Below are 22,731 nucleotides of genomic sequence, written 5' to 3' on the forward strand. Positions count from 1 at the left end.
ACTTGCTATTCCATTAACTGACTGTTCTCTTTGTCTTTGTATTTACTTTCCCAGATGTTCCAGCCTATCATTTTACTTATTCTCATCCTTGTATTATTTTCATCCCTTTCATACACAACAATATTTAAACTTGTCTTTCTTTTTACACTGTTTTTTGTACTGTAAGTCATTCATCATTTACTGTTCATTGTAGTGTTATTTTCAGTTTGTTTATTTTGTCCACCCTCCAAGATAAGAAGTGCAAGAGACATAGTTTCTGTAATAGCCACTGCTGTAAAAACACTGAAGACTACTTGTTTGCCAAAACCAAAGCCAAACCAAAAGAACTGCAAAAAAACATACCAAAAAGTCACCCAGTCGAATAGGAAACCTGCTCACCACAGTATTCCAGGTAAGCAAACAGAAAATGGAATTTTTCACTTTGTCTGGTTTTATAACTTTTGAATAAAAATTTCCTGAGGACTGGAACCAATTTAATATTCATTCATTTGCACCAAATCAGAAACAAAATAGAAAAATGCAGAGTGGGTATGAGGACTCTTGTTACTTTTCTCTTCCCACTCCTAGAAAAAGAATTTGTATCCTAGCCACGTATGAATAGTAAAGCCACATTCTGTGTGTATTCTGCAGTTTTATATCAGAGCTTGTATGTATATTTTGCATAAATGTGATGATAATGTTTTTCAACACTGCATTATGTGCATTAGACCCCAGTCAAAATAGTTGGTATATAGAGCACTATATCTGGAACAGAGGCCAGGAGCTGGAGCCTCTGAGAATGAGATGCATGAGGAGAAGGTATCAGAGTAGCTGAGGAGTCTTCTGAGAGATAAAGGCTGGCTGCATTCTCTCTGTGCTCTAGAAAAATGGCCATGCTACAGTCTGACTTGAACTGATGGGCTTGGTGTAAGTCACCTTGACTGGTGTCGAGTTTGTCAGGTAACATTTCCCAGTTTGTAACCACCACAGCTCTATGTTCTCTCCCCAGATTTCAGCAGGAGTTTTGAATGGACATGGTAACTCTTGCTTTGCTGAGTGACCCCTGTCTAACTGTGCCATTGGTAGCCAGTGACCATAGTGAACGGGTGTGCATCAATAGTCACTGAATATTCCTTTCCTGCCTGGGAGAGGCTGAAGTAAGGGCACAGGTGACTCATTTCTTTCTTTCACACTTAATAGCAGTTCCTACAAGCAGTAGATCTCCCACTATGAAAACCTCATCTGAAATGCCTGATGGAGCTCACTTTTCTGTTTTATTCAACCCATGCTGAAACCACCGAGTTCCACAAATACGAATTCTTGAAAGGTGAACAAGTATGTGTATTAATGACACTTCTTTTTCTGCAGTTTCCCTGTTGAATAATGTAGTAGTATAGAGTGGTAATAAATAAAGCAGCTGTTTTTCTAGCTAGTGGTAAGGATTCCCTTTGATTTATCATGTTAGCTCTCTGTTCACTTCATTCATTCCCCATTGAGAGCAGTTCATCTCCATGCCTAGGTTGTGCTCTGCTACTTGAAATAGTTGAAACACCATTTTGAGGGAAAATCCTCAGAGAGCAGCAAGAGATGGGACAATAAAATTTTTGTTATGTGAATGAAAAAAATAGTAAAAATATTCATTATTAAACAATACAGTATTTTTCTCTTTGTCTAGCTTTCCCTCAACATACTCTGCAGGTGCAGTAACCTTGATCAGCTAAATCACTCAACTCCTTGATTTAATCCAAATACTTATTCCTACTAGGGGGTGTTGTCATCATTATCCATTTTATAGTTAGTGAGATGTCTAAAGGAAATTATAATCAATATATGTGAGATTAATAGATAGCTTTGACTGGTTTCCCAGTAAAGGATAAAGTCAGGCCCAAAGTGATTCTGAGGAGTTTCTAAGATGCTCTAATTTAGGCAGTTACCTAAAATTAAGTTCCACATATTAAAAACTATTATGGCAAGATATGATCAAGTCATAATTCACAGTGAATTTCTGTAACTGGAAAAGGCCTCTTGTTTTTCAGCAGCTGCTGGAAATACTAGGAGTTTTTTCCCCCATGGATTTGCAATTTGGACATTAAAAATACAACAATTTGAGGCTAAAAATTGTCATACCAAATCTTAGCACAAGACTGACTTTTTCAGTTTCTTTCTGCTTTAGTATCTTCTGTGGGGGTAAAACCAATCCTTTGTGTTTTCTTAAATGTTACTGACTCCATTTCCGTAAGAGAGAAAAAGTCAGACTTAATCTATGATCTGTAGTTCTGGGCTTCTAGTTTTTAACCCACACTTACTTATACCTTTCTTGGTGTTGTATGTAATAAAAATGAGTAGAGAAGGTTTGATTTAAAGAGACCACAACAGTAACAGTAATACTCTAAAGTAGTAACACACTGAATTCATACATTGAATAAATCCTGAAAAATTATTGGGAAAGATATATTTCTTTCTCAGACATCAGAAAAGGTAAGAATGAATTTCTGAGATGAGAATGGAGATAATGTCTGCACAGCACTGGCAATTACAACCCCATTGATTTCCCACTGTATTTTTTCTTGCATAAAAGCTGGAGCTTTCCACCAGGCATCAACAAAGCAAAATCAAGGCTGAGACCTTTTGGGACATTCAGGGAGCTATTGCACAAGCAGCAGTCTGAAACTAAAGCACGCTAAAGCATGCAAAATTATTTTAGAAGCTCCACACAGTCTTTGAATCTCTCATGAGCAAGGAGAATGGTGAGGAGCCTCACAGAGAAATCTCAGTGAGGAATGAGATGTGTTTTTCTTGTATTTTTGCATTAAGGTTGAAGGGAGCGATTTGAGCTGCTGATCTGTTTCATGCCAGATATTGCACAACTTTAAAAGATGCTGAGAAAGCTAATAGAATGAGTATGGACATTTATCCATAGCCAAAAGATAAGATCTAGCCAAAGAAATAAGTGTTCCATGTCTTGCTAAATTGAAATAACTTGGTATTACGAAATGCAGCAATTATACTTGCCAAGAAAGGAAGCAGGGTCTCCCCACACAGTAACTGGCCTGGTGGGTGAAGACCATCTCACAGTGAGTGAGCAAATGCAGCTGAACACATCAGCATCCTCTAGCAGGAGTGCATTAGAGTCAGGCATGGCAGAGACAGCCAGAACACTGCTGATTCACTGATTCTGCCTGCTGCACAGCTCGGAGTTCTGAAGACAAATAGTAAGAAGAATACAGATTTTGTTTGCATGTGGCAAGGAGCTGGATATGCCAGGTTACCTATCAGTTGAAATCTCATTTAACAGATTCACAGTTCCCATTTTGGAATATTCTGGTGAAATATTAATGTTCCAGGGGAAAAAAGTAATTGAATTTGAACCGTGAAATTACCTTCATTTAGCACTTCCCTGAAATATTAAATTTCTGTTTCCTATTTCCCAGGGGATTTATTCTGTATTCTTTCAAAGGGAAAAGATCTTGCTTCTGTAGAACTCATTATGATATTTTTGCAGTTGTGGAAATTGGCACTATCTCCAATGAACTCTTATGTAATTTATGGAATAGGTACATTTTTTTCTTTTAATGCTACCAGAAAAAATCAATTAAATTTGTTTCCTGTTTATAGATGGTTTTGAATGCCCTGACAAAATCCCTTTACAGATATTCTCTTTTACTGCTACTGAAAAATTCCCATTATGTTAGAATGACCATTTTCTCCAGGCTCAAAGATACTTCTTTCAACCAAAAATATCCATGCCCGAAGCTCCAGTTGAGAGATAGAATAAGTGTCTGCTGACACATGTCACCAGTGCTTCAGAATCAAAACTAGAAGAGAGCAGGTGCTATAGTGCAGAAATATGCCTGGCAGTTGGAAAATAGAAAATTGCCAAAAACATGGCTGTCTAGATATGTGTTATAAAAAGAGATGAACTGCACATGAACTTCAGGGGTTGTTTACAAAAACAAGCAGAGCTTCAGGGTATTACATGCCCTTCTCCTTAATCACCCCAGAAGCTGATAGGTGAGTAGGGGACTTCTAAATGCATCAGTATCAGGGATGTAGTTCCCATTGGCTTACATTTCTGTCTCTGATTTAATGCCAGGGGAAGTGATATTCAAATACAACTTTTGCCATTACACATGCAGTTGCCTATGGGGAAAATTACGGTGGCTCTATTTAAAGTAAACATCTAAAATATCTGCCACTGATTTCCAATGTAACCTTGGAGCAGCAACATGACATAACACTTAGTTTGGCTCTGTTTCTCCACTGAGTTATATCCTATTGCAGAAGCATACAACAGTAAGAGGAGACAGAGTTTGTATTCTCTTCTGCCTATTTCTTGTTGTATATAGCCACTCCCAAAGTGTATATACCAGGATTATCAAGGTGTACATCATTCAGGAATCTAATGGTGAGGTTGGGTTGATTGCAGTGGCAGCAGTGCTCTTCTTCCTTCTTATCACTAGCTTTTGTGGCCATAGTAGAATGGGTATGCCATAACCAAGGTGGTGCAGCACAGATAAAGATGGCCTGAAGTGGTCTTCAGTATGTTTAATTAGCCACTGCCCTGAGTATATGATCAGATTATAGCTTATGCTGAAACTCATGCTGCTTTGTCTCCAGCCTTGCATGATGAAGAGAAATTTAGCAGAGGTCTTGTTTAAAATGCCTTTGCACCTTTTTTTTTTTGTTGAAGTGCTGACTTTTGACCCAAGTGATGCTGGTACCAGATATGGACAAAAGATACTTTTCCTGTGGAAGCAATATAATGGATGTAATAAGCCTACAGTAGTCTTCCTGCTTATTTTGTCTGTGCCAGATACCAAGAAGCCACATTTGCTGCTTTGTCTGCTGATGCTGGAGGAGGGACAGTAGGGACAGTCTCTGTTGAATAATTTCTTTTCCTCAAAAGCAGAATTCTCTACTGCTACACTTAAGGGTATATAGAACAATGATCCCATGTTTTTACAACTCACTTCATGTTTTCTTTGTCTCAGCTTTTCTATATAAGGATAAATTTAACATTTTCCTTGGACCTATGAGGTGGGTCCAGTGCTTGTCTCCTAATGAACCCCTGAGTCTCACACATTTCTAATTCCTCACACTGACAGAAATGTAGGGTTTTGCCTGATTGAGAACTCAAGCCTGAGATTTAGCCTTTTGTTTTATTTATTTTTACTGTTTTTACTTCAAAGAGTCCTCATAGCAAGACAAGAGGCATGGAGTTAACAATATTAAAGACACAAGAATAATAGCCTATGTTGATGGATAAGAGTAAAAAAACATGTCTGAAGAGTCTGCCTTCATGTGCAGTAGTGCAGCTGTGCTGGCTTCAAGGAGGAGGCAGTGCGCTGATGCCTGGCCTCCAGCTGTGGGCTCAGTTTTGCTCTCAAGCACTCAGGCTTCACTCCCAGCCATGTCAGCTGGCACTTGAGACCTAACCTCACAAAAGAAAGTCATACTGTTTCTTTAGATTTAAATCCTCAGTTTAGAGTCTGGTGATTTTCTTCAGGAACATTCAGTTGTGTATTTGGAGCACATTTTTTCAGTTTTTAGATCATCTTTACAATTTTTACAAATAACCGAAGTCCCATTATTTAAGTTACATGGGAGCAGAATAAGCACCCAATTAATGTATTTGCTGAGACTTACAGCTACACCATATAAGGAGAAAAAATGTGTTTTCCCTGAAACCTGGTTTGGTATTTACTATAAAATGCACCCAGATTTATACTGGATTTTATAATGGATTTTACTAGATAAAACCTTACTCTTCTAACAAGGAGAGTGCTGACTAAGCAAAGGATGTGTGAATCCTCATATCATGCCCTTTTTCTCACTGATCTTCTTGTAATCAGCTGCACTGCCCACAAAAATATCTTCCTGCTTAAGGCATTCCAAGACATCTGCCTGACAGCACGATGTGTCCAGTTTTGTGCTGCCCGAATCAAGTATTTTGTGGCCCTTCTCCAGGCACACATGGGGCAAAATGTTCCCTGAAAGGTGAATTTGCCGCCTGTCTCAGTTTCTGTCTGCAGACACACCCAAGCAAGAGTACCCAGCAGGGCGGTGCATGTGAGCCTTTCCCCTGAGGGTCTCTCTCGGGCTGCCAAAAAATGGGAGCAGTTTAACCCACGGTGCAGCAGGAGAGTTACCGTGGTGGTCAGAGACCTGAGGAGCAAGCTGGGCTTCTCCTGCCTGCGGCTCAGCAGGGGGAGCAGCTGAATTTTTCTGCTCTGGCTTCAGGGTCTCCTGTGGACTTTCACTTGCTGGATTGCTTTTGTCACACTCCCTTCCCTCATCCCATGCCAACACTTGCTGTGGACACTCCTAGGAATTTATATCCAGCCCAAGGTGTTTTTGGACCTTCTTTACCAGCCTTGTGCCAGAGATGAGTTTCCCTGTTCAAGGGAGATTCTTCATCGAATTTCAAGTGTTTTGCTTTGCTGAGATACAAAGTGAATTAACAGACTGTAGAATCTGATCCAGAAACATTATAAAGTATCAAGAATATTTGGGTATATCCCAAAGAAACCGTTGCTGCCATTCCCAGAATGCAAGACAGTAGGATTACACAGTGCCCAATAATTCTGCATTTCATAAGTGAGAGCATATTTAGAATACAGAAAGGGATTTTAGGGAGGAGTACTTTGCTTTTAGCTCTTTAGGATAGCTGTTAACCAACAAAACCACTGCTTTAAACAAAACTCCTTTTACAAAGCAGTTAAGGAGGATCAAGTTGCAAAGCTCAAAATGATCATACTAAAGCATATAACCCTGAAAACTGGGTCTGAAAGACAGCAAAAAAATCTTCCTTTACAGCATAGGCAACAATAAAAGAAACCTACAATTGCCTATTGTCACAGCTTTGATATTAACACTAGCTGCTTGGGCAAGCTTTAAAGACTGGACTGCACTATAAAACCTAAAAATGTCCTGGACTTGGAGTTGTTTACACAAAATATGAGGAGATATAAAGTTACAAAGCTGGGGGTTGGAAGAGATGGCTTTAAAACCATCCTCCGTGCACTGACGTCACGTGGAAGCCAGCTGCGGGGATGATGCTGAACGGAACTGTTTTCCAGTTTGCAAAAGTTGAGCATTTATTCAAAGAGAGTTGCAAATGCTGCCCCAGTTGAAAGGTTGTGTCTTGCTTAGCTTTCTTACTTCTTTTAAAGATCAAGATTCACAGAACAGGATCCCTGCTAGCTGCGTGTTTCATTGCTTTCTCTGCTGCCTGGAAATGGACTGAAAAACTCCTAAAGGATTTCTTATTCCATGAAAGGTATGGTTGCAGTTTATTTTAAATCAATGTTTTTGAACAGTTAGAAGTAAAAAAGAAGGCAAATTTTGGATGTGGCAAACAGTTATTTAAACATCCCTCTTAATGTTATTTATAGGTAATGTGAAGTTCATATATGCTATATGTAGTCTTTATTCTTAAAGTTCACTTAGTTTTTTCAGTGCAGGCAGAGATATATTAAGAGAACAGGGATGACAGAATCCTTTCTTTCTTTCTTTCTTTCTTTCTTTTTCTTTCTTTCTTTCTTTCTTTCTTTCTTTCTTTCTTTTCTTTCTTTTCTTTCTTTTCTTTCTTTTCTTTCTTTTCTTTTCTTTCTTTTCTTTCTTTCTTTTCTTTTTCTTTCTCTCTCTCTTTCTCTCTTTCTCTCTTTCTCTCTTTTTTTTTCCCATTTCTTTTTTCTTTTTCCCTTTTCTTCTTTCTCTTTCTTTCACTCTAATTTCTTCCTTTTTTCTTTCCCTTCTCTCACTCAACTGTACTTTCTTTTAATGTATAAAGTGCATGTTATTGTGACACATGGCACACATTTATAATAGAGCAAATACATATGTTTACAATTTTCTCAGTCATCCAAAATACAGCACTTATTTGGAAATATAATTTGATTGCATTTTTTTCTGTAAAAACAAGGGAAGATTTGTGTATCTGAGTGGTTATGCACATCCAATGTGATTAAACTCTGGTGAAAAATAACATCTCAGCTGATGTCAAGCTGATTATTTTCAGAAGTTGCTAGAGGTTGTTTGCAAACTATCTTGCATTTTTAATATCTGGCTAGAAAGGGTAAGATATGGAGGAGTAATGACTAACATTAAATAGTGGCTTAAAACATTTTTTGCTTGAGAGGAGGAAGGGCTAAAGGAAAAGTTAAGGCAAAATGCAGCTGATGCAGACAGAATTGATCATTTGCTTAATTTGATTGCTGTAATGAGCTTCTGACCTTGTCTAGGACATGGAGAAATTGCCAATACTGCAAGAGCACAGATATTGTTCTGATCCACAGAGCAAATGATAATGTGACATTTTACATGCCTTGGGTTGCTTTAGCCATGTGAAATACCCATGGGGAAATCTCGGTGCACTATGCACACAGAGGGTGTATTACCAGGACTGCACACCAAGATAATCCCAAACAAACCCAAAGGAAACACCAAGAAAAAGAGAAAGTGGGGGAAAAGAGAAGTAGAAATGGGAGTCAAAGTCTCTGAGGAACTGATCCACTGTACAATAGCAGCAAAGCTGTATAGTCATCCAGCTGCTAACATCAATACACATGAGTTTTTTTCTCAGAATTGATGTCAAGACGAAATCAGAGAAGTCTAAGAAACAATACAAGCCTTTTGTGATCTTAGAGCTAAAAGTAACCATCTGTAACTTCTGTAACCGCTTTCAAGACTTGATTTCCTCTGACTATCTTCAGTCTTTTTTTATAATCAGAGTTCCATATGAAACAATTTGAAAATTGTTAAGATAAATGCCAACATGGCAGTAGTAGTTTCCAGCACTAAGGAAACACCAGAGGCCTTTTCAATGCTATATTCATGCTTGAAAGGAGTACATATTATATCTGCTCTTACATGTGTAAAAACAAATATGCTATACAATATTGACCTTTCTAGTAATATATGGCTGACTAAAGCATGGTCATTATTACTAATAGTGCACTAGCAAAATCACCATTTGTGCAAGTTGTTGACAGATTATGTCTGCTTCTCTTGTTCATGACTGTACAGCATTTACATATGGGGTTTTTTCTTTTCTTTTTTTTTTTTTTCTGACGTGTATTAGTATAAGGATTATAGTGAAGCAGAGAGTTGACTTTTGTTTATTTCTCAGAGGTACCCTGAAAGGTTATAAAGACATAAATGTAGCAAAAAAAAAAAAAAAAAATCAAATGGCAGTGCTAAAAATTGCAACCTTTGAATTATCAAGGTGAGAAAGTACTGCAATATTCTTAAAGTTCATTAGCAATAGATGTTTAGATTGCAATAGAACTTAAGTGTAATAGAATTTTTTTGAAAGTTGTTTTTGGTCAGCGCTTACTGGAGTCTGGCACAAAGCTGAAACACTGGCCTGGAGAGATGCAGTCTCTGTAGCCTGGCTGCATTCCCTAAGAGGCCGTGAGCAAACCAGTACTTGGCTTCTTTTTTGATGAGAATTCTGTGCTGTCTTTCAGCAGCTCCTAGTTTCAAGGTGTTTTGTGGTTTTATGAAGTTGCTTTGTATGTTTTTAGGCAGGGGAAAGAAGGGTTTGAAATCTTTTTGTAGGTAGTTGAGGGACAGATTGTCCTTTTAGAGCTCCAAGGCAGGTGCTGTTCTGCAAGCCCTGAGTCAAGGCTGGGCCCATGATGGATTGGGAGATCCTGAGGGAGGACTTCCTATGACCCAAAGACCTAAGTAACCTGTTGGGTTTCATCTGAGCTCTTCTGTTTACTTGCACATGAAAGAAGATGACTCCAAGTTTGACACTGTCTTCCCAGTCAGCTGAAATAAAGCAGACACTGGTAAATGGTGATTACATGGTAACCACAGCTAAATCAACAAGACTTGCCATAGGGGATGGGGAAGAACTTTGCTCAAGAATTAATTTTTACTACATCATAGAAAATGTGGGCAGTAAAATCAGCAGTTCCTGTGAGTTTGCAATCACTGATCATCACTCAGGGAAATTAAGAAATTGCAGAAAGATAAACTAGGCTTACTCCTAGGTAACTCTCTGAAAATTCAATTGCCTACCTATGTGATTTCTGGCAGGAGAAGAAAGCAATGCAGAGGCATTTTATTACTAGAACTAGATTCCATGACCACCTAGGTAACACAACAACTGGCTTTGAGAGCTGAAGTTAACAAACTCAAGTATCAACACCTGTGTACCAGGCACTATATCACAGGAGCCATCATAACTGAATGAAATGAGTGTTATTTCAGACTTGCTGGCATAGTAAATGTGTTGATGGTAATGGGGTTTCTGGTGTAAAGCGTAAGAAAGCAAGAGGAACACCAGGCCTATAAGATTTGTAACTGCTTTGCTCCAAAGTCAGACAAGCAGATCTAAAATATTTCCCTTAAAACTTGCCAATTTAGTGGTTCAATTAATATTTTTTTCATTTAAAAACACTAAGTTGCTAAAGACTTCTGAAGGGGAAGAAGAAACTGAAGAATTAATTAGTCAAATATTCTGAGAAAGGTTTTGAACTAGCTTGGAGTTTGTGCTAATGGAGAATATTTTCTAGTTTTCCCTGTGCTGGTCCGGAAACTAACATTTATAGATCTAGATCTGTAAATCCAAAATTCTTGAACCCTTTTTGGTGACCTTCTGTCCCTTCTATATAAATGATTTCTACTGTATATGTGTTTGTACCTGTTATTAGCTTTCCTGTCCTGTCTTCCTTCAGGAATTCCAAAGCATTCATGTAGCCATGAGAATTCCCTGAGTATATCAAGTTTGCAGTCCTCAATTGCCAGAAGAATGTACCAGTCCTTGTCATGCTCCTTCCATGCGTGCAGGAGTGCATGAGCAAACATGATACTTTTACATTGGCAGTTGTCTTTTGAACAAATATAAAAATAGCTTTCATCCTCAAGGGCAGATATTGCAGGATTCCAAGATCCTGAAGTGCCATTCAATACTATACAGACTCAGATTCATTGAAAACACATTTATAGTGAAGAGTAATGGCAGAGATGCAAAGTGATCATGGTACAGAGCCTACTGTGGCAGATGTTACTGAATTCTGTGATGCTGAATGTGTTCCACCTCCCTTTTTCAGACTGGGCATCTCTGACTTTGCATTTATGTCCTATAATGCTTAGTTCATCTATATTTGATTCACACTCTAGACAAATATCAATAATACTGTCTCCTGCAAGCTCATTTCAGTTATTATTTTTGGGAATTTTCTTGGCCGTTTTTGTTCGCTGAAAGCTAGAATAAAACATAAGACTTATTCCCTTAAACTTCTAGGAAACATTCAGGGAAGAAAGAAAAAAAAGAGAGCTGTCTTTGCTATTGCACAGACTTTAGCCATGGACCTGCATGAACAACTGAAGAATACAGAGAGGAACTGGAATAAAGAAAAAATGGAATTGCTGGAGAGATTTGACAATGAAAGGAAAGAATGGGAATGTCAATGGAAGGTCATGCAGAAGAAAATAGAAGAGGTACTTTTAAACAAAAATCTGAACACTACCATTTTCGCTTGGAGTGCAGTGACATTGAGTTGCTTCAATTTTTTTTTTTTTTTTTTTTTTTTTTTTTTTTTTTTTTTTTTTTTTTTTGTATTTTATCCTATTTCTTTTGTGTCACTGGAAGTTTCTAACAGCTGGTGGAAGGGTAAAAATCCAGGGATTAAGCAGTATTTGCAATTGCTCATTTAATAGTCACAAATACAAGGTAGGAGGTGAATGTGGCTTTGTGATCTATGACATTATTGGCTCTATGGACAGCTGACAATTTAACTGGGCATGAGACATGTTGCCTATATTACACATGTTTTTTTCAAGTAAATACTGAACAATATGGGGTTTAGAAAATACATATTTAATAACAAAAAATTTAGGTATCATAATTATCTAGTAAAAAGGCTTTAGATGACACAGGTCTGCTGGGGCAAATGGTAATATTAAAAATAATATGTATATGAAATACTGCATGATACAGAATTATTCTGGCTAGAATCTGTTCCTTTTATGGATGACCCTTGGGAGAGAAAACAGGTACAGTAAATAGCATGAAAGTTCTGAAACCACTTGTGTTTACACGTACTAGCAAACATTTGCAGTGCTATTTGCAATGCATCTCCTTCCAGAAATATTCACAGCAATTATTTATTATTCTTTTATCCCCAAATTGTCCCTGCAGCCAAACTCTCTGACACTCTCTAATGCATTAACTGAGTCTGCTTGGCAGCCTATAGAGGCAAGATCTTTCATTAGTGAGCTTTCCACATTTTTCATCTAATATACACATAGAGTAGTTTCACTTGCTCTCTGCCAGCACTGTCGTGTGGCTGAGCAACACAGGAATTTATGGCAGAGATTGCTCACATGAAACTGAGAAGGAAATGGTTAGAACCAAAGGAAGAGCAGCCATGCACTGCCCATTAAACCAGCCTGCAGCAGAACTCCATAATGTCAACTCTCTTATATTTTACCCACAATTCTTGCAGACTTTGGTATGATGGTCTTTGCCACATTTTGTCTTTTGTGTTAAGACTTTTCTGTGCAGTCTTCCCTAATTTCACTGCCAAGCTGAGAATGCTTCAAAAGTTAGTAATGTGATCTGTATATGTAGTCGAATTTCATTTTCTTAGGTATAAGAGCTGATTTGGAATGACAGTAATGAAAAGGACCGTTTTCATTGTGTTCTTTATTAGCACAGAGATTAGGAAAGCAAGACAGAGACAGAAAAAGTGATAGAGAATGGAATGGGGCTAAGAGGAAGAGAATGAAGCAATTTGCTGGATACTGCAGGACCAAACAAAACTACAGATTATATCTCAAGGTTATTGGAATCCTAAGATCCCCTCTTAAGCTGTGGCTATAGCTGCTGCTGATTTCAGATGCCTGACATTTCTTCTCCACAAGCCACATGGCTGGAGAAAAGGAGATATATATACCTTTTAAATGCGATTATTTGTAGAAGGATTTCCTCAATAAAACTTGTACTTACTTATCAGCTTGTATTTTAATTTGGCAGTTTTCTCTAACCCACCAAACTTAATTCCTCTAGAAAAATTTGTGGTGTTTAGGAGATATTATGGAGTGGTATCCTTCCTTCTTATTGGTATGCTGAATACATATGAGGCTCTTATTTCTTGGAAATGGCAAAGTTCAGCCCTCAGTTTCCATGAGCAGCTGGGCTTTGGGAGTGAAATCTGAAAACCCAGGATGAGGTCAAGTGTTAAGTCTCTGAACGTGAGAATACTTCTAATCCACAGCACTACCCATGAAATGGCCACATGTTCTGCATGTTGTTATTCTTTTCCACTGTCCTTCCAAAAGCTGTTGTGATGGCCTTGTGCACCGTGAGAGGGCAGGCAGATGGCTGTTCAGAGGTGCCTGTGTGCTTTCTTCATGAGAGCAAGTTAAGAATGAATGTTTGTACAGAGCTGTGGGATTCTTGGCACTGGAAATTATACTGTAAGCAGAAGAGATTTTTATGATGTTGCCATTTTTTCTAATTTATAATTTACCACAGTTCCTAGTTTGAATGTGCTGTGTAACCAGAATTAACACCATTTACTAATGAAGCCACTGGATCTCAGCAGATAACATAAAAGAAGAGGGTGACAGCACATTGTCAAATAATACCATTCTGCAGTACTGATTTATCACTCCAGTCATAGGAAAGAATTTCACTTGTCTGAGAACTGAAAGAGTCTGCTCTAATGTAGATGGCATTGTATTTTATGAGAATTCACTTCCTCTCCTTCAAATAATATGCTTTAATAGGCTGTAACATAGCCAGAACACTCTCTCTCTGTCACATTCCCCCACATTCCCTATCCATCAGATAACAGTTGTGTCCACCACATAGTGTGCTGATATTACTTGGAAAACAACCATGCAGCTTTCTGCCCAAGACAGGGCCAGTTATCTCGTGACATCTCTTCCAGTCCCAGCCAGAGGTGGAAGCCATACATTAAAATTATGGCAGAGTTTGAGAATGGTAACAGCCTTATCCTGTGGCAATCATGGTGTTTGAATTGTCACACTAGGTGACTCAGCACTTTCCTACTAACACATCTAGAATCTTTCTAATCAGTGCTGCTGAGTGAAGCATCATTCAAAACAGAAGATAAATATGGGGGCTTTGACATAAAGTTTATTACAATACCATGATTTAATAGAAGGTTCTGTTGCTTTTTCAGCTTTACCAGGAGGTAAAACTCAGAAGGGAGAGCAATATGACCATCCATGATAGCAAGGCCATTCAGAGCAAGATGCTGCAACTGTCCATGCATTCCCCTACTTTGCAAGAGAGTGACACAGCAGAGCTGAACCATCAATACAATGTGGCAAACAACAGAATGGAGAAAGGGAGTCTGCTTGGTATAACAGGACACGAATGGAAGGAACCCAGAGACAAGAGCAGAAACAATACTCTGTTAGTGGATAATCTGGCCTTTGAGAACCACGAAGAACCTGAAGACAGCCTCACCATTAAAACTTCAGAGCAAAATACCAAGAATTATATTGGTGATCTCAATATAGTAAGTAAAGTATGAGCATTTTTCAGTTACAAGGAGGAAGAAAACACTGAGGACTTTGGCCTGCCAGGTTAAGCTAAAGAACTGATCTCCCTGATTTTAGCTTTCCACAAGTCACTGTTTCTACTTGCCCCTAGGTTTGCTATCAATGAGTGTTTTGCCACTGTTTGAATGTGTTAACAGTATGCTCTTTACGTCTGCTCATAGGGTGGGGGCATTTTTGTGTCTTTCCTCATAATACTTCCCTCTGCTGTGAATCTTAAATGCAAATAACCACAAATTTCAAATTAATTCTGGAGATATAGTTTTAAATGTATATATTAAAGGACTGTTTTTATATTTATAAAGGCTCTTAAAGAACTTGCCAGAGTCAGTGAAGAATTGTGCAGCTATCAAGAGGAAATTCGAAAGAAGTCCAATCACAGAAGGTAAAAACATCTTTGGACTTCTTATGTTAGAGGAAGGAAATTAATAATTCTCCTTATGTTTTTCACTTTGAAGGCAGGTTTGCTGTTGGATTTATTAGTTGGGCAGTTCCTATCCTCCTAGTGTTTCAGTGCTCAGCATAGACCACTCAAATGAAATGAAATATGCTGAAATATGATACAAAGGCAGGCTTTATTAGCAAAATGGATTTTATATACAGAACACACAAATTCAGATTAGTATTTATATGAGATGAAATTGTATTTGTTTCTAATGGCTGTACAGAGGATTGGGAAAGTGAACAGATGTTTCTGTCTACTCTGGCCCCATTTCCATGTAGTTTTATACAACACTGTATGGGTTTGTCAGGCTGGGAATTTCTTAGTTAAAGCCCAAATCTAGCCTTAAGCATGGGACATGTGTCAGGAACTGATGATCCAAGAGCAGAAAGAAAGCAAGAGAGGGAAGGACTACCATACATTTGTACTAATGGAAAGATGGCAAGTCAGACCCTGAAAAGTATGGCAAGTGAACATTCCATCATCTGTTAAAAATTCAGTGTTCATTGTCTTCTCTAGCAAGCTAAACACCAGACTGCCTCTTGAGTTGAGCAGAAATTCTCAGGTAAAACTGAACCTTCTCAGATGCTCCCAAAGGTCAGAGGGATTTCTCACACTCCACCATGTGATCAGTTAAAAGTCTGTCACTAATTCATTATTTTAGCTGGGCTACTCTTTGTATCTTTGGAGCAAATGGATTCATAGCTGATGCATAACTTTTAAAGATTCTTTTTTATCATATATCAAAAGACAGATCTCATGTGTAAGGTTATGAACCTAAACAAGGGATACACTGTGTCCTACAGCTTTCTTCATTCAGTTCATAGTGAACTATGAACTCCTATGAGTCATTAGAACAAGATCCTACTGTACTTACTGTAGCAGAGATAAGAAAACAGTCATCATCTAAAAAACTCAGAAAAAGAATTTTAGTGGCAAAGGAAAGGAATGCAAATTCCTTTTGTTGACCTTTCTTCAATTTTTTTGTGTGTACTTCAATTGTGCTGGGTATATCAGCTGCAGTGAAACTGCTCCCAAACCTTTTTAAATAGCTGGGGTTAAAACACCTGCTTCTGAGAGAATTAATCCATGCTGAGGTCCTCTGGAATGTTCCTTATTGCTCATCCCTAAAAGACCTCTTCTGTTATTTCCAGAATGAAGTCACTTCCTTTCCTGGGGGAATTTGAAGAAACCCAAAACACAGTTATTTTGCCTGAGATGAACCATGTGTCCAGCAATGAATCACAGACTTCAGTTGCTTTTGAAACAGAGGAACATAATAATAGGAAGAATCTGATGAGCTCTACCAAGGCTTTGAAGGACATTTCTTATGGTAGTCTTACTGGTGACACAGGAACAGATTTCAGACCTTGGCAAAAGAAAGAAGCTCCACCAGTTCCTCCACGGAGCACTTCTCGGCACCTAACAAACTCACTTTCTGCAGTTGTACAGCTTTCAGAAGCACCAGTAAGAGATCCAGGTATCAATAGCAATTGCAAGTCTCAGGATTGCTGGAATGGGGGGAAACTCAGGAATCTTTCACCTGTAAACAAAAATAAATCTGCAATAGCCTGTGCAAATGAAGGGCAGGCTGTGAAAGTCCCTGGGATGATAATTGCTGCAATACCTGTAACCAAAATTGAGTGCAATGTTCCAACAAGTTTCTGCCACAACACATGGGCATATGATATGGGCAAGCTTGGAAAAGACAATAAAAATGAGCCTTCCCCACTGTCAGCCCAAAAGAGTTGCTCAGATGGAAATATGGTCCAAAGCAACAAGATGCATCAGAAACAAAACACCAAGTCTCACAGCAGCCCTTTTTACAGTAATGATTTTTATGCCCCTGCTACCTCGCACAATGATCTTTTGGATGACACCAGGTATCCTTTGGGAAAGACCCAAAGAAATGAAATGCTAGCAGCAAAGATTGATGAGTTTAATCGGACTGTATTTCACACAGATAAGCGTAACAATGCTTTGCAGGAAAACCAGGTGCCTCAAACAGCATCAGAAGATCACAAACCCTGTGGTCCACTGTGTGACTCTGCTACTAGCAGGGCAGAAACTGTAAATACGTCTTGTGTTTCAAATCACAAGCTCTCTGTAGCAAAGGAGCAAGAAACTAACAACCCCAGCAAAGCTGTCAGGACAGCAGGGCAACAAAAACACATTAATGGACTTCCAAATACTAGTGGTTATAGGCACATGCTTCACGAGCATGACTGGAGACCAAGTAATTTATCCGGCCGCCCGCGTTCAGCTGACTCAAGGTCGAACTATGGTGTTGTTGAAAAGCTTTTGAAAACCTATGAAAAATCAACTGCAACTTCTCCGTGTAATGCAAAATGCTGCAAAGATAAGAGGACACAGGCAAATTCTGAATTCACCAATGGGGGTTGTGAGACACTGAGCCAGTATTTAGAAATTCTCCAGATTGAGCAAGAAAAACAAGACTTTCCAAGGAATTCAGCCAGGCATACTGGGCAGCAACTCAAGCAAGGAAAAGAGAGACAGAAGTTACCAGAGGTAAGGTTCATAAGAATGACAAAAGCAAAACAATTCCATTTCATAGCAAGCCTCAGACTCTTAAATGGGGCAGACTAACATTTTATTGTAACTAATTATGTAAAAATAGATACTTTAGGCCAGGATCTGGATTCAGGAGCATTTCCTCTGCAGATTAAGAGCTGTGGGAGGGCAGGAGCATGTAAGTAAGAATGAGCAGTGAAGATGTGCCAGATTCTTATCCCTACTCCTATTCTGCAAAGCTAGTTTTTTACTACAGTGCAGTTATGCTAAGACTGAACTAGTGGGAGCTTCAACCAGGTTTTAACACCCTCTCTTCCTTCCTTTAGTTGATGTGTTATGTCATAAGACTTCCCATAGGGCTTAAGCAGACTTGGCCATGCCCCAAACCCTAGAGGTCTTAGATAATGTTTTTCAGTATCCAGGGTGCCACTTGGATCAGGATTTCCTTGGAACTGCCTATGACAAGGGGTATTGTGACTCCATAAAATTTCCAGTAATAAAGTAACCATCTCTAACTCATTTCTCAGTTCCAGCTTCTCCTATATATTCAAGCATAGGCTCACAGAAACAGAAGAGGATGGCATGACTAATTAATTTATATTTGGCTGAAGTTTATTTTCAGAAGTTTAGAAATACTGCCTTTGCCAACATTCTTTCTTAATGAAAAGACAAACAGATGGTTTGGAAAACACTGTAAAGTTGCAGGTTCTGTAAAAGGCCACAAAGAACACAAAGAGATATGCCTCTTGGAATCTCAAAAAAGATAAGGCAGGTATGTTTTGAGCTGGGAAACTTAAATGGGTTCAGGCTGTCAGCTGGTATGCCTTAAACTGGCACAAATACACAGACTTCAGTGGAGCTATATAGATTTAAGCAGCTGAGAATCTGACCATGCAGACTTTCTTCTGCATGTCTTTCTGACAGCCTTGCTGTGATGCAATGTCTTGCTTAACAGGCACATCTTTCCTTCAGCACAGAAAGAAAAAAGCTATGAAGATTCTGATTTCTTTTTCATCCAATAAACTTTTGACAGGCAAACAAATTTTCATCAATTAATATGGAGGAAAGGAATAATGACTTTTTCCACGGGCTCACATTTTATATTGTCATTTCCATCTGTAGAAATTAAGTGTAGAATACTGCCTGACCAGGAGTTACCATTTTATGTCTAGCAGAATTAATATTTCAGAGATGTAAAGAACTATATGTGGCTTGAGGCACTGGGTTTATTTTCATTATTTCAAATTTAAATCAGTGTAGCTATGATCAAAATCTGTTGAATTTCCTCTGCATCTCTATGGCTCTGCTGGTAGACATGACACTGTATTAACACATAACCATTCTGAATTAGTTACCAAGTTAAACAGCTTCACACAGAACTGATGGAAACAGAGTTTCCTGAAATAGAATCTATCAAAAAATACCTAAGAAGTATGTAGATCCTACTTCAGTAATATCAGATGGTGTTCTGAGTTCTACACTTGGAAATTTTACATCATTCATTGACAAATAAACTTCTAGAAACTAAAAGACAAGAGGAAATGTCAATTTTGTCTTGCACTATCATTTTATACGTTTCCTTGTGTCTGCCACTTGTCTTCATATATTTTAAACCACAACTGATATGAGAATCCCTGTACATAGAAATAGCTGTTCTTTTGCATTCTGTGCATTGCTGCACTCCTTTTAATAGCTTCCAACCACCTGTTCTGAGGTCACCACAAATGTCTTCCTGCATTCCCGCTGCATTCCACAAAAGCTGTAACTTGTTAAAGCGAGGACTTGCCTCTTTGTTCTAGATATGTGTGCCAGCTAAATGTTCAAGTGAGAAGGGCTTCTCCCGTCCTGCTCGGCCAGCAAATCGACGCCTACCTTCCAGATGGGCATCCAGATCCCCATCAGCACCGCCTGCTGTGAGAAGAACAGTGTACAACTCTGTCTCCTTTCGGTCAGAGACCTCAGTAGTCTGAACCCAGAGCTGGGTTGGAAGGTGTTGTGAAAGCTCTATGCCTTCACTATAACTGTGTTTGGTATGTGTTGTGGCAACCAGTTCCACACTGTTGTGTTTTGTCCAAGAGTGACCTCCACCACATGCCGGACAAAGCGTTCTGAATCTTAGGTCATCATCACCATGGTCTTCAGTGTTTTTATTGAGATGAAATAGAGATATCCCTGGTTTTCTCTGTTTTTTGGGGTTTTTTTTAATAGTTCACAAGGAATTTCTTTTGAACGGCATCTTTCTTAATTTGTCAATCAATTTTGAGTTGAAAAATGTATAGTGCTGTATATTCTGACTTTTCTGCAAACAGCAGAATGTAAAGCTGTATGCATGATCATGTGTTTGTAGGTGCATGTGTTGGACTAGGAAGTATACAGGCCTGTATTTAGAAGAGACAAACTGTGCTAGTGTTGACATTGAAATTACAACCTATATGCCTACATATATATAGATATACTTTGTGTTTATTTTAAAAAGTTTGAAATATACAGTCCTGATGACATTTATATTTTGTATATCTTTTACATAGGTTCAAAGGTGTAGTATTTAATGTAAAAAAACTAAATATGCATTTTTGTGACTGATCGCAGTGATAATGCCTTGCACAATATGTATCTGAAGCAGACTAGCTTGACTGATTTGTCAGTCATGCTTCATGGCATCCTCGTTCAGTTTCCTAACCCTAATGCTAGGTCAAAATTCCCAAACATATTTTTTTCTGAATTAAAATATTATATGATTTGTAATACATTAGCCTTTTTCAGCGCCAGAGACATTTCTGAAATGTTCCAAACCCTTTACAAAGCTTAAATGTGCCATTATATATATATAGCATACTGTAAACACTTTGGTAGATTCAGCTACTCTAACATACAATTTATGAAGGGAAGAAGAGAGTTGAACATGCTCAATTCTGTAAAACTTATTTTTCCTTCTAGCATTATACTTTGAGGTTTGGCAAAGTAAGATAACAATGGACTTGTTTATTTTTACTTAAGGCAGGAGAACAAGCACTGTTGCTCCCAGTGCTGCAGCTACACTCCTTTTTTACTCTTCTCCGAGACTAGAGTGCCTGAGCTATTTAATTCCTTGCTCCTGGACTGACTCGTGGTAGTCAGTTACGAAGTTTACTTGCACTCTGGCAACAAGCTGCATCTAGTAGGGAAATATTGCATCGAGCTATGATGCCTGAAATGGTGCCCGAAATCCTGACACCTGGCATTGTGACTCTGGTGTTGCCATCACTTGACTTGGTATTATTTGCCATCTGAATGACATGCACTGAGCCTGGCTTGTTCCTTCTCACAGAGTGAAAAGTATGGATGCTGTCCAGGCTCTGAACTTTCAGAAAGACAGTGACCTTCATCCTGGAATTTTTGCACCTTTCGTTAGGCTGCTGCTGGATACACAGTGCAGTAACGATGATAAAGGTTACCTTTAAACAGCATGTCTAGGTCAGAAGGAGTAAAAAGGCACTTCTTCAACATCAACCTGATCTTGTCTGGCAACTTTTCTTCTTCTTCTGGAGAATCATAGTGTGTTCTAAGAAATTTCAAAAATCATCCCAGGATCCACTAATGTGCACATCTTCTTATGTGAATGTAAAAAGGATTTCAGAGAGAGTATAGGCTTTTGTCCTAGTGAATTGTATATGTGGAATATTGGGAAAAATTAATGTGCTTAATTTGGTAGTGATCTGTTTTTCTATTCCAGTCATGTTGAGAATTCATACCTTTATCCTTACTTTAAGGACCTTATTCTTCTTTCCTTTGCACAACTTTGATTTTGAAGAGAGAGAAAACAGGAGGTCCTGTGTTCTGAGCAATAGCCTGTGTGGTAGTATTGGTAACAGTTCAGGTTTGCAAATATTGGAGTGAGCAGGCATTAGAGCCACAAATCCCAATTTATCATGCCATTGTGGCTGTCTGCTTGGCAAAAAATACACTCAGAATAATTTGCTCTATCTAAACTTCTGGTCCTTTCTAGGTCTATCCCACAATACATGAAGACATCAAGCAAATCAACAATTCATCAAAATTTACTCAGACATTATTGCAAAGTTATTGCTGGAAAAGATACAAGGACAGAAAATCTTGAAGAAAATTCATACAGTTTGGATAGAGACAAAAATCTGTGTGCTCAAGTGAAAAATCAAAGGTTCTATAAATTTGACTGTGTGCCCTAATTCAGAAATTGCACTCCATTAACTTCCTCAGAACTAGAAAAATTAGACATAATACATGGTAAATTTGGAACATGGTTTAATATTCTATCTAACTATGAAAATTGGCAAATCAAAATACCTTGCAAATTGACCTTTTAAACACCTAAGTAGCTGACCAGCTTTGAATGCCTAATGCTGAGGAAAGGGTAATATGAGAGAATTGTAAAAAAAATGTGGTGGTTAACTTCAGTCACTGTTGACTGCAAAAACACTTCTTTAAATTACCTTTATGGTGAAGTTAAGCAGTTTTGTTCTGAGAAATTGTGATGCAATTTTGTTGAAGTATGTAACTCCAAAAGCATTTCCCTTGATTAGTCAGTGAAGGTGTTTTTTTAGTTCCCTTCAGTTTCTTTGGTTGCCTTTGACATAGACCACATTGTTGAATCACAGAAAAGGATCAAATACCGACAACATTCCCTGATGTATGTAAGTTAAATGAACAGAAGGTTTTTGAAATAAACTAATAGGATGAGTCCATTTTGTCAAGATTTTCTGTGTCCATCTAATTTTAGACATTGGTTCTGATGCCTAAAAGTATCAAAACTGGTGATTTTGGTCTGCAGACGGCTAGATGGAAAGCCTTACTTTAGAAAATTGCCACTGTCACTGTTTAAATACTCTCTTCAACTGCCCTTTTAATGGGGCCAGTGGACTGTGGTGATTTTTCTAGTTCCCATAACTGTGGTTATTGAACCACAGTAAAGGCTTTATTCACTTATTTGCTGTAGGGGGAAAAGCTCCTTTGGGCTTTCAAGTTCCCCTGTGTTGTTTCTGACAAGGAAATCTACACATATGCACAGACTTGTGCAAGAAACACAAATGATCTAAGCCTAACTTGACCTTCCTATTAATCCTTGTGTCACCAATGGAAGTGGTGAGCTTTGTAAGCCTGTTTCTGAAATAGGTTTTAATAATTTTACTCCTCCATACCCTGTCTGAAGTCTTAATGCAGACATATGTTATTCTTACTTGCACTCTGAATTAGTCTCTCTTTATTGCATGTCTTAG

At 38.3% G+C, this 22,731-nt stretch overlaps 1 protein-coding gene across 1 annotated transcript; it reads left to right on the forward strand.

Moving 5' to 3' along the window:
- The first annotated feature begins 176 nt into the window (after window positions 1-176).
- KIAA0408 (KIAA0408 ortholog) lies at window positions 177-22,211 on the forward strand. The gene is made up of 7 exons (XM_053938876.1): window positions 177-391; window positions 7,152-7,258; window positions 11,237-11,433; window positions 14,145-14,486; window positions 14,832-14,911; window positions 16,123-17,497; window positions 19,300-22,211. Exons 2-7 carry the CDS (start codon window positions 7,252-7,254, stop codon window positions 19,468-19,470), a joined length of 2,172 nt encoding a protein of 723 aa, XP_053794851.1. The 5' UTR covers window positions 177-391; window positions 7,152-7,251; the 3' UTR covers window positions 19,471-22,211.
- Window positions 22,212-22,731: the final 520 nt, after the last annotated feature.

Source organism: Vidua chalybeata, chromosome 3 (assembly GCF_026979565.1).
Source record: "Vidua chalybeata isolate OUT-0048 chromosome 3, bVidCha1 merged haplotype, whole genome shotgun sequence".
NCBI classification, from domain to species: domain Eukaryota; kingdom Metazoa; phylum Chordata; class Aves; order Passeriformes; family Viduidae; genus Vidua; species Vidua chalybeata.

Coding starts and splice junctions, on each gene's coding strand:
- KIAA0408 (XM_053938876.1), top strand. Junction 11,434..14,144: donor TGCAGAAGAAAATAGAAGAG/GTACTTTTAAAC, acceptor TTGCTTTTTCAG/CTTTACCAGGAGGTAAAACT. Junction 17,498..19,299: donor AGAGACAGAAGTTACCAGAG/GTAAGGTTCATA, acceptor TCTTTGTTCTAG/ATATGTGTGCCAGCTAAATG.